The 18,838-nt window shown below is 41.8% G+C and overlaps 1 protein-coding gene across 9 annotated transcripts in view; it reads left to right on the top strand.

The window, feature by feature from the left end:
* The window catches only part of CACNA1A (calcium voltage-gated channel subunit alpha1 A), a 691,505-nt gene that overhangs the window by 501,842 nt on the left and 170,825 nt on the right, over positions 1-18,838 (top strand). For all 9 annotated transcript variants that reach the window (XM_073654330.1, XM_073654327.1, XM_073654325.1 and 6 more), the window contains exons 27-31: positions 7,021-7,158; positions 9,522-9,723; positions 11,310-11,474; positions 14,899-15,009; positions 17,269-17,352. In XM_073654330.1, coding sequence (XP_073510431.1) covers positions 7,021-7,158; positions 9,522-9,723; positions 11,310-11,474; positions 14,899-15,009; positions 17,269-17,352 — 700 coding nt within the window. The remainder of the gene's footprint in view (positions 1-7,020; positions 7,159-9,521; positions 9,724-11,309; positions 11,475-14,898; positions 15,010-17,268; positions 17,353-18,838) is intronic.

Here is an 18,838-nt window from a genome sequence, read left to right as displayed (position 1 = left end):
ACACCGGAAATGGTCTTCCAACAATCTTGAAGGAGTTCCCAGAGATGCTTAGCACTTGTTGGCCCTTTTGCCTTCACTCTGCGGTCCAGCTCACCCCAAACCATCTCGATTGGGTTCAGGTCTGGTGACTCTTGAGGCCAGGTCATGTGGCGTAGCACCCCATCACTCTCCTTCTTGGTCAAATAGCCCTTACACAGCCTGGAGGTGTGTTTGGGGTCATTGTCCTGTTGAAAAATAAATGATGGTCCAACTAAACGCAAACCGGATGGAATAGCATGCCGCTGCAAGATGCTGTGGTAGCCATGCAGGTTCAGTATGCCTTCAATTTTGAATAAATCCCCAACAGTGTCACCAGCAAAGCACCCCCACACCATCACACCTCCTCCTCCATGCTTCACGGTGGGAACCAGGCATGTAGAGTCCATCCGTTCACCTTTTCTGCGTCGCACAAAGACACGGTGGTTGGAACCAAAGATCTCAAATTTGGACTCATCAGACCAAAGCACAGATTTCCACTGGTCTAATGTCCGTTCCTTGTGTTCTTTAGCCCAAACAAGTCTCTTCTGCTTGTTGCCTGTCCTTAGCAGTGGTTTCCTAGCAGCTATTTTACCATGAAGGCCTGCTGCACAAAGTCTCCTCTTAACAGTTGTTGAAGAGATGTGTCTGCTGCTAGAACTCTGTATGGCATTGACCTGGTCTCTAATCTGAGCTGCTGTTAACCTGTGATTTCTGAGGCTGGTGACTCGGATAAACTTATCCTCAGAAGCAGAGGTGACTCTTGGTCTTCCTTTCCTGGGGCGGTCCTCATGTGAGCCAGTTTCTTTGTAGCACTTGATGGTTTTTGCAACTGCACTTGGGGACACTTTCAAAGTTTGCCCAAGTTTTCGGACTGACTGACCTTCATTTCTTAAAGTAATGATGGCCACTCGTTTTTCTTTACTTAAGCTGCTTTTTTCTTGCCATAATACAAATTCTAACAGTCTATTCAGTAGGACTATCAGCTGTGTATCCACCAGACGTCTGCACAACACAACTGATGGTCCCAACCCCATTTATAAGGCAAGAAGTCCCACTTATTAAACCTGACAGGGCATACCTATGAAGTGAAAACTATGTCCGGTGACTACCTCTTGAAGCTCATCAAGAGAATGCCAAGAGCGTGCAAAGCAGTCATCAAAGCAAAAGGTGGCTACTTTGAAGAACCTAGAATATAAGACATTTTTTCTGTTGTTTCACACTTTTTTGTTAAGTATATAATTCCACATGTGTTAATTCATAGTTTTGATGCCTTCAGTGTGAATGTACAATTTTCATGGTCATGAAAATACAGAAAAATCTTTAAATGAGAAGGTGTGTCCAAACTTTTGGTCTGTACTGTACGTGTGGACCCACCGCATACATGTCTGCTTGTGAGCACTGTTTAGGGGTAACATAGTAACTAGTGTTGAGCGAGTATGTTCTGTCCGAGTATGCTCGGGCCGAGCTCCGAGTATTTACAGCTGCTCGGTGATAAGGTTAAATCGCTCCTGTGTGCATGATTTGCGACTGTTTGGCAGCTTTATTACATGTGAGGAATGTGTAAGAAATAGACATTCCTCACATGTAATAAAACTGTCAAACAGTCGCAAATCATGCACACAGGAGCGATTTAACCTTATCACCGAGCAGCTGTAAATACTCGGTGCTCGGCCCGAGCGTACTCGGACAGAACATACTCGCTCAACACTAATAGTAACATAGTTTTTAAGGTTGAAGAAAGACTAAGTCCATCTAGTTCAACCCATCGCCTAACATGTTGATCCAGAGGAAGGCAAAAAAAAAACATGTGGCAAACACTAAGCTCCACATTGGGGAAAAAAAATTCCTTCCCGACTCCATACGACAATCAGACTAGTTCCCTGGATCAACGCCCTATCAAGGAATTTAGTATATATAACCTGTAATATTATACTTTTCAAGAAAGACATCCATAAATTTTAGTAGTGAATCACTCATTACAACATCATGCGGCAGAGAGCTCCATAGTCTCACTGCTCTTACAGTAAAGAATCCGCGTCTGTGATTATGATTAAACCTTCTTTCCTCCAGACGTAGAAGATGCCCCCTTGTCCCCGTCCTCAGAGTAAAAAGATCAGTAGAAAGGTCTTTGTACGGTCCCCTTATACACTTGTACATAGTAATAAGGTCACCCCTAAGCCTTCGTTTTTCCAAACTAAATAACCCCAAGTGTAATAACCTGTCTTGGTATTGCAGACCCCCCAGTCCTCTAATAACCTTGGTCGCTCTTCTCTGCACCCGCTCTAGTTCAGCTATGTCTTTCTTATACACCGGAGACCAGAACTGTACACAGTATCCTAAGTGTGGTCCCACTAGTGACTTGTATAGAGGTAAAATTATGTTCTCCCCATGAGCATCTATGCTTCTTTTAATGCATCCCATTATTTTATTTGCCTTTGCAGCAGCTGCCTGACACTGGCCACCAAACGTGAGCTTGTCGTCCACTAATACACCCAGGTCTTTTTCAGTGACAGTTTTTCCCAGTGTTTTACAATTAAGCATATAATTATACATTTTATTTCCTCTGCCCAAGTGCATTACCTTACATTTATCTCCATTAAAGCTCATTTGCCATTTATCAGCCCAAGCATCTAGTTTACATAGATCCTCCTGTAATATAAAATTGTCTTCCTCTGTATTGATTACCCTGCAGAGTTTAATATCATCTGCAAATATTGAAATACTACTCTGTATGCCCCCTACAAGGTCATTAAAAAATACGTTAAAAAGAAGGGGGCCCAATACTGACCCCTGTGGTACCCCACTGTTAACTGAGACCCAGTCTGAATGTGTTCCATTAATAACCACCCTTTGTTTCCTATCACTGAGCCAGTTCTTAATCCACTTACTGTCACGCTGTCTCGGCGTTCAGGAGGTCAGGAGCCTATGCTGACCCTACACTGAGGCCCTGCCTAATCCCTCTACCTGGAGGTACTGTTGATGGTACAGAGGTCCAGGCCGCCAGCGTAAACCTACCTCCTGAGAATCCCTGAACCTCAGTAATCTAGTCCTGAGAATGACCCCGATCACAACAATTGGGGACAGGACCGTATATGCCAAACACAGTACAAGACGAACGAGACAGTACAAGGGGCAAACCAAAAACCACCTTGCATACAAAAACTTACACCACTACAACGGAGGGAACACCAACGGGTAAGGGGATAAAGAATAAAGCGAGGAAGGGAAAAAACCACACCGAGTACACTTCGCTCCTACTTCACAATACCACGTATCACTCCGATAGTCTGCATGAAAAGCTTTCACCGACAACCACCCTATCAGAACGGCAGGTATTTGAAGGAGTCCCAATACTGCAGAATTAACTGCAGCTGGGCGAGGCTGGGCCTCGTCTAGCACAGAGAGAGAGAATTAACTCCCTCCCTGCCGAAAAACACCAAGCACCAAAAACTCAGCTGCGAGAAGTCAGGCTGTGTAATCGCGACGATCTTCGTGGCGACACACCCGTGACACTTACATATATTTTCCCCTATCCCCATTGTTCTCATTTTATGTATCAATCTTTTGTGTGGAACCGTATCAAAAGCTTTTGAAAAGTCCATATACACAACATCCACTGCATTTCCTCGGTCCAGTCCAGAACTTGCCTCCTCATAAAAACTGATCAGATTAGTTTGACAGGAACGGTCCCTCGTAAACCCATGTTGATATTGGGTCATGAGGTTATTCTTCTTCAGATACTCTAGTATAGCATCTCTTAGGAAACCCTCCAGGATTTTACCCACAGTAGAGGTTAAGCTTACTGGCCTATAATTTCCAAGTTCGGTTTTTGTCCCCTTTTTGAATATTGGCACCACATTTGCTATACGCCAGTCGTGTGGTACAGACTCTGTTATTATGGAATCTTTAAAGATTAAAAATAATGGTCTATCTATGACGTTACTTAATTCCTGTAGTACTCGCGGGTGTATCCCATCCGGGCCCGGGGATTTGTCAGCTTTAGTGATTTTTAGACGCCGCCATACTTCCTGCTGGGTTAAACAAGTGACATTTACTGGAGAATTTTTGTTATCACTAATCATGTTTTCTGTCATGCGATTTTCTTGTGTAAATACTGTTGAAAAAAAATCATTTAGCATATTGGCTTTTTCCTCATCCTCATCCACCATTTCACCCAGACTACTTTTAAGGGGGCCAACACTATCATTTTTTAGTTTTTTACTATTTATGTAGTTAAAGAATATTTTGGGGTTATTTTTACTTTCTCTGGCAATGATTCTCTCTGCCTCAATCTTTGCTGCCTTGATTTGTTTTTTACATAATTTATTTAATTTTCTATATTTATTTAATGCCTCATCACTACCTACTTGCTTTAGTTCTCTAAATGCTTTCTTTTTGTCACTTATTGCACCCCTTACAGCTCTATTTAGCCATAGTGGTTTCCTCCTATTTCTAGCATGTTTATTCCCATAGGGTATATATTGTGCACAGGTCCTATTCAGGATGCTAATAAATGTCTCCCATTTGCTTTGTGTAGCTTTATGTCTCAGGATATCGTCCCAGTTTATTGCACTAAGATCATCTCTCAACCGTTGGAAATTTGCCTTCCTGAAGTTTAGTGTCCTTGTAACCCCTCTACTACACATCTTATTAAAGGATACATGAAAACTTATTATTTTGTGATCACTATTACCCAAGTGACCCCCAACTCGTATATTTGATATGCGATCTGGCCTGTTGGTTAATTTTAGGTCTAGCAGTGCCCCCCTTCTTGTTGGGTCCTGAACCAGTTGTGAAAGGTAATTGTCTCTCATAGTTGTCAAAAACCTATTACCTTTGCTGGAACTACAGGTTTCTGTTCCCCAAAGTATTTCAGGGTAGTTGAAGTCCCCCATAATAATGACTTCTCCTTGAGTCGCTGCTTCATCTATTTGCTTTATGAGGATATTCTCCACTGCTTCCATTATTTTTGGAGACTTATAACAAACTCCTATCAGTAATTTATTATTTTTTCTCCCTCCCCTTATCTCCAACCACAAGGACTCTACATTTTAATTAGATTCACATATATTCTCACACAAGATGGGTTTTAAGGATGATTTTACATATAAACACACACACCCCCTCGCTTGTTTGTACAGTAATTTCTGAGCAGACTATAGCCCTGTAAATTAACTGCCCAGTCATGGCTCTCGCCCAGCCACGTCTCAGATATCCCCACCATGTCATAATTATTTTCCAACAAAATTAATTCTAATTCCTCCATTTTGTTGGTGAGGCTTCTGGTATTAGTGTACATGCATTTTATGTATCTCTCTGTACCTCTATTCCTTCTTACTATATTGACTGTTCTAACCCCACTCCCAATTTCTTTATTTGTGCCCAGGTCACTATCTGCACTATCTTCCCCACCTATAAAATGAATACCCTCCCCCCCAATCCCTAGTTTAAACACTCCTCCAACCCTCTAGCCATTTTCTCCCCCAGCACAGCTGCACCCTCCCCATTGAGGTGCAGCCCGTCCCTAGCATAGAACCTGTAGCCAACTGAGAAGTCGGCCCAGTTCTCCAGGAACCCAAACCCCTCCTTCCTACACCAATTCCTGAGCCACTTATTTATCTCCCTAATCTCCCGTTGCCTCTCTGGCGTGGCACGTGGTACAGGCAGTATTTCAGAGAATACCACCTTGGAGGTCCTTGCTTTAAGCTTGCAGCCTAATTCCCTCAAATCATCTTTAAGGACCTTCCACCTACCTCTAACTTAGTCATTTGTGCCAATGTGCACCATGACCGCTGGGTCCTCACCAGCCCCTCCCAGTAATCTGTCAACCCGATCAGCGATGTGCCGGACTTGAGCACCAGGAAGGCAGCACACTGTTCGACTATCCCTGTCTTTGTGACAGATTGCCCTATCTGTTGCCCTAATAATTGAGTCCCCCACTATCAGCACCTGCCTGGCCTGCTCTGCTCTCCTATTTCCCCCCTTACTGGAGCTGACACTCCTCCGGCTTTCAGAGGACATTCCTTGCTGCAGCAGTGCTACCCCTGTACCGACAACCCCCTCATCTACCAAATTTGCAAACTTATTGGGGTGTGCCAGATTAGGACTAGCCTCCCTGGCACTCTTCCCTCTACCACCCCCCCTTCTAACTGTCACCCAGCTAGCTGCCTCACTGTCCTGCAGCTCCCTACTACCACCCTCCCCCACATCTACCCCAGTGAGCAGCTGCTCAGGGAGCAGCAGACTCCTTTCCATATTGTCAATGGATCTCAGTGTTGCCAGCGCCTGGCAACACTGAGATCCAGTGGCTGATTAGTAGCTTTAGGCTCAACTGCAGCCTCTGCAGGATCCTACACCTTGATGTTTACTTGACTCCAGAGGCACCAGCAGCTTCAAATAACTATTTGCTGCTTTGTAATTGTGCTTTAGCAGCTGGTCTCTTAATCTGATGAATTTGTCTGGCAGAAACCTTCCTTATTATGCCCTTGTCTGCACAAACCCGTTTGTACCTGTATCAGCCACAAATCTCTTCACAGTACGATGATCACGCTTACATTTTCGTGAAATATCTAAAGGTTTCATACCTTGTCCAATGCGCTGCACTATTTGATGCTTTTCGGTAACAGGGAGGCACTTTTTATTTCCCATATTGCTTAAAACCTGTAGCTGCTTAATTATGCGGAACGTCCTTTGTAAGTAGTTTTCCTATAATTGGGCACCTGGTAAACTAAGTGCCTCAGCTGTTTGAGATTGATTTCAGTGATCCAAAGAACCTGAGACACAAACCATCTATGGGTTTATGGGAAAAACAAAAAATTACATCTTTATGACACTTACATCCAATTTGCATAATAATTTGGAACGCAGTGTAGGACCTGCAGTGTTGTTTTGCAAATTGTATTTGGCCAAAATATATTTTAAGAACATATTATGGGCTTGAGAATTGAAATAATAATTATTTTTATTTATGAAGAATTATTTTATCCATGTCTGTCCTTCTAGAGGAGAGTATCTGGTATATGAGAAGAATGAAGTCAAAGCACAGAAGCGTGAATGGAAGAAATGGGCATTCCACTATGACAATGTACTGTGGGCCTTGCTCACCCTCTTCACTGTGTCTACAGGGGAGGGTTGGCCAGAGTAAGAAAATATGTGTTTTTATGCATGTATTTAATTGCGTGTGGTTGATCTCTAGGTCAGGTGTTTTTTAGGCTTACTATTTTACAATGTCTAGAAATCAATATCCGTTATGACTAACGTGATAGCACAGATAAGTTGCTCAAGGATGATCGTTATTCAGAACTTGAACAACATGAAAGTCCAATTCCAACTATTATTCTGCAGCTTCCTCTGTTTACACCTCTACATCTCACAGCTGGTGTGACAGGCCATAGTATACCCCCAGTCCAGACTACAGCAGCCTAGGCTTGAGTATGCCCCAGGTATATTACGGCTTAGGCCAATTTAAACTCCAGGGGTATAAATTGGCTTTGGCCATTTCATACCCCCTCATGCCATATTATACCCCCCTTAATATCACTTGCATTGAGTGATATACACAAGAATTACTTAATTTTTCAACATGTTATTGGGGGTTCAGCTTTTTCAGGTACGTTATGTGAGAAGATAACTCACTTAAATCTTAAAGTTCTAAACACATAGACTTTTATTACTTTAACCAGAAAAACTTCAATCAGTAAAAATATTAGACTTCCAAAAAGATATAATGAGGTAAAGAATCCGACCGCACTTCTCAGTAGTTGCACATTAAAAGTAGCTGTGTGTCTGAGTATGATAGAAAGAGATCTGCACACTTTTCAACCAATCAGAGACAAGGTGAGAACCAGTGAAGTGATAAGATCAAGTTACAATTGCATTGTAAGGTAAAAGCTCTTATCTTAATAGACAACAGTGTAATCTCAGACGTAACGACTGCTATCTCATACCAGTCACATTGTGTTGTAAAGATCAATCTTCATCGTGTGATTAACAACACAAATACTTTCCCACTACGTGTAAGTCAGTCTTAAGTTATTAAAAAATGGCATCTAAAATCTATTTCATTTACAAGGGCTCATAAAATAAAGGGGTATATTGTAGCCTGAGGGGGCATAGTTTGGCCTAGGCTATTTTACACCCCTGGGTATAGTTTGGCCTAGGACAGTTTATCCCTCGGTGCCTGGGCCAAACTATACCCGGGTTTAATCTGGACAGGGTTTAATTTGGCTTCCCTTGTTTGCTGGCAAAAGTGGTGGACAAGGACCCTCATTCGCTTTGATGAAATGTCTGTAGTGGGAGGAACCCCTTTAACCCCTTTACGACATATGACCTATAGGTAGGTCATAAGTCGCCTCACACACTTTGATGCGGACTCTGGCGCTGAGCCCGCATCTTTTCAGGCACATGACAAGACACATTTTTTTTTGCTGCAAGATTGCAATAAAATGCAATAATGGGCGATCAAATATCTTATCTACACCAAAATGGTATCAATAAAAATGTCAGATCGGCGTGCAAAAATTAAGTCCTCATTCGGCCCCAGATCTTGAAAAATCAAGACGCTGCAGGTCTCGGAAAATGACGCCATTTTGTTTTTACAAACTTTGGAATTTTTTTCACCACTTAAATAAAAAAAAACTATACATGTTTGGTATCTACGAACTCATAATGACCTGGAGAATAATAATGGCAGGTCAGTTTTAGCATTCATTGAACATGGTAAAAATAAAACCAAACAATTGTTGAATTGCACTTTTTTTTGCAATTTTACCGCACTTGAATTTTTTTTACCATTTTCCGATACACTATATGGTAAAATCAATGGTATTAGTTCAAAAGTACAATTCATCCCGAAAAAAACAAGCCCTCACATGGTCATATTGACGGAAAAATAAAAAAGTTATGGCTCTAGGAAAAAGGGGAGCAAAAAGCAAAAACGGAAAATCCCAAGGTCGTAAAGGGGTTAAGACCCATATTGCAGATAACAACTAATTGATAAATGGATCTTGGCCATTTGCTGTGGGCCAGTTCTGGTTTGAAGTTCAGATTTTATTAAGTCCAACAAGTATAGGGATCATACAGGTAAAAAAGAATACTACTGCAAGGAAAAATGAGCAATTGCTGCCTATGTCACCATATAGTCAGCTGATGACTGAGGGATCCTCCTAACAAAAAGGACCAGTCCAAAGTATGACATATAGTTGAAAGAAACATCACAATCATCCAAATATTTTTGAGAGTATTGACCATAGATATGGTCATCATTAATAGGAGATTGGACACCATGAGACTATCATCCATTGATTTATTCACACATCCATAACCTTCTGGTCCAATACTGAGTATGTTATCATTGTTACTTCCATACCCCAGGTGCCCCAGGTCTCATCCTAGTTTTCACATTTGGGCTGGACATGGTTCAATGTGCATGTATATATGAAAAATGTCTTTTTAAAACCATATATTACTCTTATCGTTGTCTACTTACTCCCTTATTTCCGCAGTGTACTCAGGCACTCTGTGGATGCCACCTATGAAGACCAGGGACCCAGGCCCGGATTCCGCATGGAGATGTCCATATTTTATGTTGTATATTTTGTAGTTTTCCCTTTTTTCTTTGTCAACATTTTCGTAGCCTTGATTATCATTACTTTCCAGGAACAGGGGGATAAAATGATGGAAGAATACAGTCTGGAAAAGAATGAGGTTTGCATCTAAGACCTTGTAGCCCAGATATTTTTAATAAAGGTTCTACACTTGTATTGTGATGAGGGCCTGAGCTACAGGACGAGGTCCAGCCACCTTCACAGCTGCTCAGAAGTATTTTTTTTTTACACAGTTCATTTTGTGCAATAGTTTAGATTCAGACATGACAATGTAACTTAGGCAGATTTATAACTATAAAATGAAACCTTCTTCTTCAGGACTCATGCATTTGCCATAGTCATGTACACAAATCCTGAGCAGTGTCAAATGTAGTCACCACAGGTCTATATTACAGACCTAAAGAGGATCTGTCACCATTTCAAAAGTGCCCAGTTTTCGCTCTTATTTTATTCCCTTTAGCATTTTTTATTTCTTTTAAATCCGCCATTCGGTTCCAGAGATATGGGCCTTTTTATTTAGTGCTCATTTATATGGTCTTTACCAAAAAGGCGCGGCTCACGGTAATTATACAAAGCAGCAGAAAGACACTCCCCAGAGGATCCTGTGAACCACCCCACAAAATCATAAAACTTAGCACCAACTAAAAAAACCTATATCCCTGGAACCATACGGCAGATTTTAAAAAAAAAGGAAAAAAGCTGAATACTCAGAAGAGCAGCAATAAGAGCAAAAACTGTACACTTTTTTTTATTTTTTTTAAATTAAATTTTATATTTAATCCAGAACGATAGGTAGTGTTTATAAATAAATATACAAAAGATTTTACAAAGGGGACAAAACAATATAGCATATACAATTACATAAAATAAACGGGATTAACAAAAGAAACTTGCTATGCCAATCACCCAGATGATTCAGTTTAGCGGATGGAAGCAATCCAATTGAAAACGTCCATAAACGTGGATCCTGCCTACACTGATATGTATCTTCCGACATAGAACACATTATAATTCGCCCTGACCTATTATCAGCACCTAAGTTACACCCACACACCTCCCCTGGATGACTCATAGCAGGGTTGGTCAGGGGATGTGGCTTCAGTGTCAGAAAATTGTGATATTCCCAACATTAACAATGCTGACGCTCACAGAGATTCGATATTGCCGTCATATTTTTTATCGGGATTTTACCTATCCATAGATAGGAAACATGACATGGCTGGTGTCAGTGATCTGATTACTATTGATTTGAGGCTTATAAGCAGGTGTTAAAGTTATGATAAAATATGCATGTTCTTCCCCGACTAGTCCTGACCTGAAAATGTACAGTATGTCTCATCAATATCGTGTCTATACAAACCCAAATATTCATAACTTTCCACTGATGCCTCAGCGTCTGGTTGCAGGTGTAACATTTCCCCTACAGGGAACAAAAGGACCCTTTTGACCTAGTGACAGGTCATTTTTAATGAATTTAACATGAGGCACTTTATATATACATTAAAACACCTGTGCCATATATGTCACTTGATGGAGTATTTCACAGGTTCATGCAAAATATGTATTAAAAATTCCTCAATATGGCTCCATAGTCTGTGGGAGTTATGGATAAATTGTGGATCTGTATAATATGTGTGTATAAGCCTTATGGTCATTATCTGTTTTATAACTTTTTTTTTTTTACAGAGAGCATGTATTGATTTTGCTATAAGTGCCAAGCCACTTACCCGCCATATGCCACAAAACAAGCAAAGCTTTCAGTATCGAATGTGGCAATTTGTGGTGTCTCCCCCTTTTGAGTATACGATTATGGCCCTGATCGCCCTGAACACCATTGTGCTGATGATGAAGGTAAGAGGAATTTGGAAAATGTAATATGTGCAGAATAATTGGTTTGTGTTTTTTTTCTTCATTTGATATGATTTATCCACTGATATAAAACAAATGACAGCATTGATCAGAGTTCCCATATTACGTTTCGCAAAAGAAAAAAATTGTGATATAAAAATGTTGACAATCAATTGCGGAGTAGTGTTCAGTTATGCATCAGGTAACAACATAGGACTAGTCGACCCAGGCAACAGAACAGCCGAACATCACAGAATAGTGAGGCATACTGACTTTTTAGATAGTCCATGCAGGCCAAGAACTTTAGGAGAATCAAGGGTGAAATTAAACTTTGCTCTAAGGATGACTAACCACATAGTAAATAGCGAAGTATGGAGCATGTTTGTTACATTTATTTAGCCTAAAGGAGATTGATAAGCCATAAAGCAACAGATCATAAAAGATATTTCACTCCAAAATATAGGCAGTCGATCTTTATTAGGACTTGATATACAATGAGACACGTCACAACCACATGATGACTAAGGGGTAAAGCAGCTCCTTATGGAGAGTGACTTGGCTGACAATACTCCTCTAGGAAATTGAATATGATGGTCTCAGCTGTTCACTGTTGATCGCTCCCTTCTCCTATACATACTTGCCTCTGGCAATCAGGCATTGCCAGTGTTAGTTTCATAATGCCTGGTTCTGAAGTTGGAGGTATTTGGTGTTTGAGAAGAAGTTTGGAGAGTTGTTCTAAAGACTGTTGCTTGGTGTTTTGTCTATGTGCATATCCTCATCCTCTATTTGTTTTTTTCTTCCTTTCCTCCCCAGTGTTCCACTTTGTTGTCTGTGAGTGCATATTTGTATGATTGGTATTTTCAGTTATACCTGTACATCTTCCATTGTTACTATGGTTTGTGTATTCTTATACACTACAACTCCCCAGTTCCCTGGATGGGGGAGGAAAAAAAAAAAGTCTGATTTAGGAGCTCAGAAAGGCACATGACCCCAGCGTCTTCACCATTAGAAGCAATCCAGGGAGCAGGGATAGCTAGGGCGTCCCTAGCTTTAGGGATATGAAAGGAGCACCTAGCCACGGGATATCTTACAACAGTGCCGTGACATTGTCTCTTCAGAGAGGAAGAGAACTTGAACTCTAGTGCCACCTATTGGAAGTAGCAAACGTAAAAGTAAATATCGACCCTTTAACAACAAGGCTTGCCACATGACTTAGGATAAAAGCTATTTGCAGACATATGTTTCAGGGTGTTTCCCCTCCTCAGTAAGATCACCGACTAAGTACTCAATACAAGATAATAGATAACACATTCCGTTTATTATTAACCTCTAAAAATAGAAATAAAAGTACAAGATCTTTTGACCGATAGTCAAAATACATCCGGACACTCCTAAAGGGAAAAATGGCATTGTACTCGCCCTGATAAATAGCTGCAGTGTCCTTACCTTGCCGCGGAGGTTGCCATACTACATATAATGCAAATGGCACATCCGCTCAACGTCGGCTTTCCCTGTCTGACCCTATATAACCCTAAAACAGGAACATTTTTCTCCAGACAATTAATGGAGTGCACCAAAAAATCTATACAAGGTTGGGGGTATACTAAATAAGTATCTGGAAATCACAATACTAAAGGTAACATCAATAGAACATTATACGAAACAGTGTCTGCTGAACAGATAGTAATAATATATTCACAAAAACAATCGGACAAAACCTGGAGAAAAGTTTAACAAAGTGTCTATGTGCTAATACCTGTAACCATATCCCTCAAATACGTTCACTCAATAGTTACATGTAAGTGCCTCAGCATAACTCCAATAAATGCATAACATAATGTGAGTACATCCCCCAGAAAATACAACCTTTTGTAGATAGACATGAATAAACAATTAAATGAGCATCTTCAAATATTACTCAAGTATGTATATTCTCAACGCGTTTTCCCTCAGTAGGTTCATCAGGAGAACGTACTTAGTCATTAAACTAGCAAATCTATATGTAGCGCTATGGCCGGTGCCCCTGCATAGTATCCCCTTCCCCCTCCATGCAGGGATGCCGACTTACCACCTTGGTCTCACAGCGTGGTCCCCGGCGTTCCCTGCTTCCTGCTCTGTACTGAGTTTTGGCGGCGCACCCAGTGCGCAGTACTCCCTTGCTCTTAAAGGGGCAGTGTGCGCATTTAGTAAAATGCCCTCAGCATGTTGCTGAGAGGCATTTAGTGTAATGAATTCCACCTGCAAGAAGGCTCCCAGTCATCTTGTATAAAAGACTCCCTCCCCCTTAGGGAGTCGCCAAGCAACGTGTTTAGTCATTAGGTAGTGTGGTATTCTACCATTTCAATTGTGAGGTCCCTGGTTCTGGTGTGGCTAGCGCACTTAACCCAAAGCCCTGGTCCTGGTGTCGCCAGGGTCCTGAACCCGAATCCCTGGTCCCGGTGTGACCAGTGTCCTGAACCCGAATCCCTTGTCCCAGTATGGCCAGTGCCTGAACGTTTTCCCCTGGTCCTAGAGCGGCCAGTCCTGAATCTGAAGTCCCCTAGTCCCGGTGCAGCCAGTCCTGTTCCCGAAGTCCCCTGGTCCCAGTGCGGCCAATTACTGAATGTTGTCCCCTGGCCCCGATGCAACCAGTTCTGTTCCCAAGGTACCCTGGCCCCAGTGCTGCCAGTCCCTGATTCAGGATCCAAGACCGGTGTGTCTGAATGTACCCCTAGTCCATGTCAGGGAACCTGTCCTCTGGGGTCAGCATCTGCAGTTCCGGGATCTGCCTAGGAGTGGTACCTGGCGGACCTGCAGACCAGTCTGTCTCCACCATCAGGAGCTCCAGTGAACACCTGGTAGCTGCTTAGTTACATTCCTTCCTAGGCAGACCCCGCCCTGTGGCATAGTGGGTGCACAAATCCACATGCGCCACCGTTGGGCATAACACTATACACAAAAAGATTAATTAAACTTAGCTGAAAGATTCTTCAGACATATCAGAAGCCAGGTCTGAAACAGGTGTTGGGGCGGCGTCCATCCAGGTCTATTGGAGCACAATATCTCCTTAGGCAGCCTCCTGTTTCCCCTCCTTAGTGCAAAGCATGAGATCTGATTTGGCTAGGTACACGGCTTTTGACTGGGGCCTAAAGAGTAATGTTCCTCTTTATGGACAGTGACATGCCTGACGTGCCAGGGTAAGGAGGCTTATAGGCCATACATAACAACATGATGAAAGACACCTACAAACATGTATGTAAACACACAACACACTGACAAATACAAAGGCCTACAATAGAGCAGTTATGTTTTTGGCTGTCAGAACAAATTTCCTTTTTTCCATTGTTTGTAAACGTTTATTACAAAATTATGATTGAAACAGTTCTTGGTATCAGCCTTCCTACCTGCTGGTGGCCAGGCTTACACATACACTACTTTTCTCTTGTAGTTTCATGGCTATTCCAACACATATGAACAAGTCCTGAAAACATTTAATATCGTCTTCACATCTCTCTTCTCTCTGGAGTGTCTGCTGAAGATCATGGCTTTCGGGGCTCTGGTGAGTATTACATACATTTATAGTCAAAGTTTAATACCATTTATTGCACAGTGTAATCTAATTTACCCATGTTACGCAGACTGGGGACAATTCACTGGGGGTCCAATTAATCTATTTGTATTTTTTTAGGGTTCATGGCATCCTAAACATATCCTATGGGGGAAAAAAGTGGTGGGCTAGTCTTAATCGCCATGTAAAATCTTAAAGGGAATCTGTCAGCAGGTTTTTGCTATTCAATCTGAGAACAGCATGTTGTAGGTCCAGAGACCCTGATTCCAGCGATGTGTCACTTACTGGGCTGTTTGTTGTAGTTGCAATACAATCAGTGTTTTATCGGCAGCAGATTATCACTAGAGGACTAGATGTCTCATGCCATGTACAGTCATGGCCAAAAGTATTGAGAATGAGACAAATAGTAATTTTTCCAAAGTTTACTGCTTCATTTGTTTATAATAGCAATTTGCATATACTCCTGAATGTCAAAGAGTGATCAGCTTAACAGCAATTACTGTACTTGCAAAGTCAATATTTGCCCAGAAAATGAACTTTAACCCCCAAAACACATTTCAACATCATTGCAGTCCTGCCTTAAAAGGAGCAGCTAACATCGTTTTAGTGATTGATCCATTAACACAGGTGTGGGTGTTGATGAGGACAGGGCTGGCGATCAATTAGTCATGATTAAGTAAGAATGACATCACTGGACACTTTAAAAGGAGGCTGGTTCTTGGTATCATTGTTTCTCTTCAGTTAACTATGGTTATCTCTAAAGAAACACGTGCAGCCATCATTGCACTGCACAAAAATGGCCTAACAGGGAAGAGTATCGCAGCTACAAAGATTGCACCTCAGTCAACAATCTATCGCATCATCAAGAACTTCAAGGAGAGAGCTTCCATTGTTGTCAAAAAGGCTCCAGGGCGCCCAAGACAGACCAGCAAGCGCCAGGACCGTATCTTAAAACTGTTTCAGCTGCGGGATCGGACTACCAGCAGTGCCGAGCTTGCTCAGGAATGGCAGCAGGCTGGTGTGAGTGCTTCTCCACGCACTGTGAGGCGGAGGCTCTTTGAGCAAGGGCTGGTTTCAAGGAGGGCAGCAAAGAAGCCACTTCTCTCCAGAAAAAACATCAGGGACCGACTGATATTCTGCAAAAGGTACAGGGAGTGGACTGCTGAGGACTGGGGCAAAGTCATTTTCTCTGATGAATCCCCTTTTCGATTGTTTGGGACATCTGGAAAACAGCTTATTCGGAGAAGAAGAGGTGAGCGCTACCACCAGTCTTGTCTCATGCCAACTGTAAAGCATCCTGAAACCATTCATGTGTGGGGTTGCTTCTCAGCCAAGGGAATCGGCTCACTCACAGTCTTGCCTAAAAACACAGCCATGAATAAAGAATGGTACCAGAATGTCCTCCAAGAGCAACTTCTCCCAACCGTCCAAGAGCAGTTTGGCGCCCAACAATGCCTTTTCCAGCATGATGGAGCACCTTGCCATAAAGCAAAGGTGATAACTAAATGGCTCATGGAACAAAACATAGAGATTTTGGGTCCATGGCCTGGAAACTCCCCAGATCTTAATCCCATTGAGAACTTGTGGTCAATCATCAAGAGACGGGTGGACAAACAAAAACCAACAAATTCTGGCAAAATGCAAGTATTGATTATGCAAGAATGGACTGCTATCAGTCAGGATTTGGTCCAAAAGTTGATTGAGAGCATGCCAGGGAGAATTACAGAGGTCTTGAAGAAGAAGGGGCAACACTGCAAATATTGACTTGCTGCATTAACTCATTCTAACTGTCAATATAACCTATTGGTACTCATAATATGATTGCAATTATATTTCGGTATGTGATATAAACATCAGACAAACACTAATAAAAACCAGAGGCCAGCAGATCATGTGAAAATATAATTTTGGTGTCATTCTCAAAACTTTTGGCCATGACTGTAGTCCTCTTGTTTTGTATAATCTTGTGCCCCCCCAATGATTGGCAATTTTCTGCCTATGCAGAGTGTACACAGAAATCTATGAATCAGTGGTATGGTTGGTGTAATACTGAGTTCAGCATTCAGGGAACTGCAGAAAAAAACTGTGATTTTATTAAAACTGCAGAAGCAGCCCAGTAAGTGACACATCGCTGAAATCAGGGTCTCTGTCTTACGCAGTGCTGCTCTCAGATTACATAACAAAAACCTGATAGCAGATTCTCTTTAACCTAAGACTCACAGTCTGGTCTTTGTCCTTTCTTTGTTTTAGAACTATTTCCGAGATGCTTGGAACATCTTTGATTTTGTGACTGTACTTGGAAGCATTACAGATATCGTAGTTACGGAGTTCTCGGTAAGTTCCCATAAAGTATAGAAATGTGTTCTCTCTGCAGTGGTCCAGTGAGCACCCCTGAGTGTCGTCACTATGCAGAGCCATACAGATGACAAGTTTATCTAAGTCTGTCTTCTACTGAGAAGAGCACATGAGTGTGAGTGGTGCAGGTGATAATGAATTGTGTGACTGTCTCTAGGCGTCTTCTATGGGAAGTCTGAGTTATTAGCTAGGAGGAAGACAAGCTATGTTAGGCAATACATCAATATCCCAAAAATCAGGAGGCCTGAGCTGTTCGCTTATGTACAAAAAGCCATTTTGTTAGGATAGAAGGAAAAAATCTGTAGCAAAATTAATCCTAAACTCCTCAATATTGCTGGAAAAGTTGTGGAATTCTGGAAATCACAGGTTGGACAGACATGCTAATGATCGGCAAATCATGAAAAAATGTAAACAACATTTTCAAATCATCAATTTATTTAGTATGGAGAAATCCCCGTAATTACAGCCTCGGCTGCCATCAATGAGGTTGTTGATGGTTGCTTGGGGAATATTCTGCTGTGCTGAATGCACTTGGGCAAATCATCAAGATCCACTGCTGGCAGCTCCTGTATAATCACTGACCAATGAGGTCCCAGATGTGCTCGATGGGAGACCAGTCCGGAGAAGATGCAGACCATGGTAGCAGGTTAGGCCACACAGGCTGCACACAGTAGCTTCAGCAACATGCATCCTGGCATTTTCATGTTGAAAACCGGCTCCTGGGACACTTTTGAAAAATAGCTATACCACTGGTTCCACGATTGATCCATTTTGTACTGCAAAGTGAAATTGGATCTCACATAGCATGATTAATGCGTCAAACATTCTCTATACAAATCATCATAAGGCACTGCCAGCAGTGGATCTTGATGATTTTCCCAAGTGCATTCAGCGGCAGACCATTAATAACCTCACGGATAGCAGCCTTGGCTGTAAGTGCTGGGATTCCTGTACGTGGCTCTCATACTCCATATTGAATAAATAAGATATTTTCAAACTTTTGTTTCCATTTTTTCATGATATGCAGATCATTACCATGGCTATCCATCCTATGATTTTAGTAATTGCACAACTTTTCCTTCTGCAATTTCAGTGGTGAGGTGTGTAGTTTTCCCATATAAAAGAGTTGTCTGTTCCAACCAATATTAATGTAGCGATGTTTGCAAACATATTTTAAAGGTAGATAATAAGACACCTCAAAAGATGCAATCTCTTTCACCTTCATACATAAGTATTGCCATATTATTAATACATGTTGTGGAGATCCAGAATACAGTGTGTATTGGACTGCTGTGGTGTCGTACTGTGCTTATGTGACTTGCTTCATCGGATGATGTATTATGTAGGAATACAGAACGCTGCCTCAACAATTGCCTGCAGTGCCTTAATGGAGGCGCCATGGAAGACTGTAGCAGCTCTTCTTTTGGACACGTAGTCTCACATCATAGAACAGATGATGTTACAC

Source organism: Phyllobates terribilis, unplaced genomic scaffold (genome assembly GCF_046119375.1).
Source record: "Phyllobates terribilis strain yellow unplaced genomic scaffold, ASM4611937v1 Scaffold_11__3_contigs__length_659146591, whole genome shotgun sequence".
NCBI lineage: Eukaryota > Metazoa > Chordata > Amphibia > Anura > Dendrobatidae > Phyllobates > Phyllobates terribilis.
This window is presented reverse-complemented; position numbering and strand designations above follow the sequence as displayed.